This window comes from Scomber scombrus, chromosome 7 (assembly GCF_963691925.1).
Source record: "Scomber scombrus chromosome 7, fScoSco1.1, whole genome shotgun sequence".
NCBI lineage: Eukaryota > Metazoa > Chordata > Actinopteri > Scombriformes > Scombridae > Scomber > Scomber scombrus.
The window spans coordinates 31184266-31189265 of record NC_084976.1 but is presented as its reverse complement, the minus strand read 5'-3'; the positions used below and the strand labels follow the sequence as shown (position 1 = coordinate 31189265).

Genomic DNA, 5000 nt, shown 5'->3' with positions numbered 1-5000 from the left:
TACTGCAGGTGTGTCATTAATTACCGTAATGACCTAAATCTGATAATCTGACAACTAAAGCCTCAATGAATGTTCACACAGACACACTATGAACATTTTAAATGATCTGATGACGCTGCTATCATCAGCCTGCTGCACAGACACACTATTTAAATCATAGACTGTATATAAAATGGACGTAACATCCGTGACGTCACCCATTGGTTTGTGGACTGCTGCTCGGAGGCCAATAGTATCGGATCTGAGCAGCGCCATCTTGAAAATTTCCGGTGCATGCTGGGAAAAATAAAAACAGGGATTCTACTTATATGGGCATCAGGAGGAGCATGAGGCGCCCTCCTGAACCTGTGAACCAATCAACCTGTCAATCACCACGTAGCCACGCCCTAATGCATACCCTGCTTTATCGTCAAATATAAAATCAGGGAGGCCAAAATGTCCCAAATGAACATCATACTGCATTGAAGAAGGCTTTAAACTAGCGATTGAGACCATAAACACATTTTGAAAACGTTTACTGAGGTTATAAATCAAGTGAGAAGTTGGTGAATTCTCCATTGACTTGTATAGAGACGGAAGTCCTTTTGACACCAAAACGGTCGCCCCCTGGTGGCCTTTTGATAGAATGCAGTTTTAAGTTACTTCAACGTTGGCATCATTTCAGAGGACTGGAGCTCCCCGCCTGATTTAAAATAAGAACCAATTTTTAAAAAAACATTTAAACTCTTTTATTGTAAACTTAACCTTCGTCTGATTTTAGGCAAAAGAGGGAAAACAAATGTCAACACAACCATGAAAAACACTTAATGCTTAACAATGGTGCTTTTTAAATATGTGCAAAGTGTTAAAAGACAGATAGAAAGTAAAAAGGAAAGTAAAGCTGAGGTAGAGGCTCATACTATTGTGCATTCAGCAGCTTAATGGCAGAGAGGGAATGAATGAAGTGGAGTAGCGGTTTGTCTTTCAACTTCATAAAAACCTGAACTATCCCTTTAAACATTGTCAACATTACACCTGCGAACCGTCAACATGCTTCTTGTTCCTCGGTTACTTCAGCTGGAGTCATTTGGGTGTTTTTGTGTTCGGATTGTGAAAGATTTAAATACAGTGGACCCCGTCTGTTTTGACTGTTCCTTCTTTCCTCCCTTCCTTCCTTCCATTTGTCCTAACTCCCTCCCTCCTTCTTTCCTCCCTTCCTTCTTTCCTTCCTCCATCCCCCTTTTTTCCTTCCTTTGTCCTTCTTTCCTTCCCTCCTTCCTTTCCTTCCTCCCTTCCTCCTTCCCTCCTTCTCTCTTTCTTTCCTCCCCCTACCTTCCTCCCTTCCTTCCTTCCTTCTTCCCTACTTTCCTTCCTTCCTCCCTTCCTTCCTTCCTTCCTTCCTTCCATTCCTTCCCTCCTTCCTTCTTCCCTACTTTCCTTCCTTCCTCCCTTCCATTCCTTCCCTCCTTCCTTCTTCCCTACTTTCCTTCCTTCCTCCCTTCCATTCCTTCCCTCCTTCCTTCTTCCCTACTTTCCTTCCTTCCTTCCATTCCTTCCCTCCTTCCTTCTTCCCTACTTTCCTTCCTTCCTCCCTTCCTTCCATTCCTTCCCTCCTTCCCTCCTTCCTTCTTCCCTACTTTCCTTCCTTCCTCCCTTCCATTCCTTCCCTCCTTCCTTATTCCGTACTTTCCTTCCTTCCTTCCTTCCTTCCATTCCTTCCCTCCTTCCTTCTTCCCTACTTTCCTTCCTTCCTCCCTTCCATTCCTTCCCTCCTTCCTTCTTCCCTACTTTCCTACTTTCCTTCCTTCCTCCCTTCCTTCCATTCCTTCCCTCCTTCCCTCTTCCCTACTTTCCTTCCTTCCTTCCTTCCTTCCTTCCTCCCTTCAATTCCTTCCCTCCTTCCTTCTTCCCTACTTTCCTACTTTCCTTCCTTCCTCCCTTCCTTCCTTGACTCGAGGACAACAGGAGGGTTAATCAAATCAATGGAACTGGAGACTGTGTTGACAGTGATCGACCCTTGACCTTTGACCCTCCTTCCTCCTCCCTATCAGTGTGTGTGGTGAGCAGCGTCACAGTGGATTGTGTAACTGTGTGTTACCAGGTGATGGATACAGAGAGCGGGGAGCTGTTCCTCGGTGGCGACGGCAGCGTAGCGGCAGACAGCTGGCAGCTCGACGCTCCGTTCTCCTGCTCCGAACTCGTCTACAGCGGCGGAGAGAAACCCCTGCAGGACTGGGCGGTAGACCCCGACTGTGTGAGTCACATCTGTTTGATAAGAGTCTGTTATCTGGATTTCTGACCTGGTTTCTTTCTTAGAAGTCCGATACTAGAAAGAGAAAATGTCTTATGACTTATTTCAAGTTAATCTCTCTGCACATTATATACAGTATATGTCTCTTCTGTTTATTTAAAATCAAATAGATATGTTTTAACGTTACAGTGTCTTTTTGTTACTATACTTCCACCCAGCAGTGGAACAAATGAGTGCCGGGCCGGGGGCGGGGCACATGACCGGGCCCTTTAAACCCAATAAAGCTCATGATAATAACCTATTTTTTTGGGCAGACAGTTTAGAGTCAATTTATGTTTCTTCCTGTTTAGCATTTACATTGTATATGTGGGGGGTTTATTTTGGAGGGGTGGAGCGGAAGTGTGTATGTTTTTTGTGTGCTGCAATTGATGAAAAAAGGAGAATGAAGAAGAGTAATAAGGGAGCGAACGTCCTGTTCAACAGCGGAGCCTCCGTGTTTTTATTTTATAGTCTAAGTATCGGCGTCCGTACGCTCGGTCACATTGGTGGCAGCGGTGGGACGTAAACATGATCCACCTAGCTTGCACTCTGTTGACAAGTGACGTTGGTGGACGGTTGATGACTTTTTTACCCAGAATACACTTGGAGCCAATATCGGCGATCCACTTGTAAATTTGCACGTCGTAAAGTTAACTGTGAGATTGAAAATGAAGCCGGTCATGATGCATCCCAACATTTTATTCAATAGTTTAAACTTAACTACATGACTAAAGTCAGTCCTTGTAAAGTTTTCACCAACCTTGACTCATCCTGACTTGGGACAACCGATATAACCCCACACATATCCATTGATTCTGGTACTTGTGATTATAATGTTACTCAGATCCACCCGTGGAAAGTACTGCTTCCATGACCCAAACTGGCCGGGAGAGGTGATCCCCTCCCCTTTCTATATGGTCCGGGGGAGAGGCCCGGCTCCTCCGGGGCGGGGAAAGGGCTCGCCTCCCCTTTTCGACCCGGGCCCCTCTGGTCCCGGAGCTGGGGGAGTGCCACCCTCCCAGCCCCTCCGTAAGCTCCGGCCCTGACTACTACTACTACTACTCCTCCTCCATGTACTTCCTCCCTCAGTAAACATGTCAGATATCATTGATATAATAACTCAGACTGATGAAGCTCAATAGAAGCTGATCATCTACTTTATAATGACTGTGTGGAAACACTGTGGATTTAGTCTCCATCACTTTACATTGAAAGCACATTAGAAGGTTTTAATAGTCAGTATGAACAGGAGGAATGATTACATTTTATATATATATATATATATATATATATATATATATATATATATGTATCTACAGGAGGAATGATTACAGAGAGGAAAACATCTTTACTGCTCATATGAAACACCTGACTGCTGGTTTAAGACACTGGAAACACTTTGAACTTTTTTTTAATCAGTTGTCAAAACAATTTTCTTTTGATCAATTTATCGATTATTCGTTGCAGCTCTTATCGAACCCTTCTTCTGGTTCTTGTCGTGTCTTTTGGGCCTGAAAAGAAATGCAAAACTGGCTTCTTTCTTTTTCAGCTAAATTAGGCTGCCAGAAGTCATAGATTAATGATGAAGAAGTAAAATAAAGAGCAGAAATGTGCTGAACACAGCAGGGCAGCGAACCTGGACCATGATGATTCTCTTTAGTTCTGACAAAGCTGCTGAATAATGAACAAAGAAGAAATACTAAGAATCATTTTCAGCTTCAGTGCTAAATGTAACGGCTTGTGATGGTCTAAAAGTGTCTTAACCCTCCTGTTGCCTTCAGGTCAAGGAAGGACAGGAGGAACGGAGGAAAGAAGGAAGGAGGGAGGGAGGGAGGAAAGGAAGGAAGTGAAGGAGTAAGGAGGAAAAGAGGAAGGAAGGAAGTCGAGAAGGAAGGAAGGAGCGAAGGAACCAACAAAGAAAGGAAAGGAGGGAGGGAGGAAGGAAGGAAGGAAGGAAGGAAAGAGGAAGGAAGTAAGGAGAGAAGGAAGGGAGGAAGGAAAGGAGTAAGTAGGGAGGGAGGAAGGAAGGAAGGAAGGAAGGATGGAAGGAAGTGAGGAAAGAAGTACGGAAGAAGGGGAAGAAAGAAGAAAGGAAAGGAGTAAGGAGGGAGGGAGGAAAAGACGAAGGAAGGAAGGAAGGAACCAACGAAGAAAGAAAGGGAGGAAGGAAGAAGGAAAGAGGAAGGAAGTAAGGAGAGAAGGAAGGAAAGAGGAAGGAAGTAAGGAGAGAAGGAAGGGAGGGAGGAAGGAAAGGAGTAAGTAGGGAGGGAGGATGGAGGGAAGTGAGGAAAGAAGGAACAGTCAAAAGAGATGGGGTCAGTTTGACCCGGGAGGACGACAGGAGGGTTAAAATATAAAATATTGACAGTTTTTTGGATCCGAGCATCAGAGTGAAACTCTCCGTTCTGTCTCAGACGCTCAGCGACAGCGAATCAGAGGACGTCCTCCACGGCGTCGACCCAAACGAGGTGTTTCCCAGCGGCCCGCCTGCCACCAACCTTTCATCGGAGAGCGACAGCGGCATCTCCGAGGATCCCGCCGTCGAGAGTCCCGTCACCGCGGCGACCGCCCAGCTGGGCCCGGCCACCGTCTACCAGGTGGTGTATGACATCAGCGGTCTGGGCGGAGTGAAGACTGAACCGGGCCAGCAGAACGTGGACGTCATCTCCATCGAGCTCGGTACATTTATTTTTTAATAAATGTATTTATTAGTTTTTTGTTTGCAAGTCAC

General features: G+C 45.4%; 1 protein-coding gene across 1 annotated transcript in view; it reads left to right on the top strand.

Moving 5' to 3' along the window:
* Window positions 1-5000, top strand: part of creb3l4 (cAMP responsive element binding protein 3-like 4) — a 15857-nt gene that overhangs the window by 4914 nt on the left and 5943 nt on the right. Inside the window, exons 2-3 of the mRNA XM_062422579.1 lie at window positions 2081-2233; window positions 4684-4948. Coding sequence (XP_062278563.1) covers window positions 2084-2233; window positions 4684-4948 — 415 coding nt within the window. The 5' untranslated portion in view covers window positions 2081-2083. The remainder of the gene's footprint in view (window positions 1-2080; window positions 2234-4683; window positions 4949-5000) is intronic.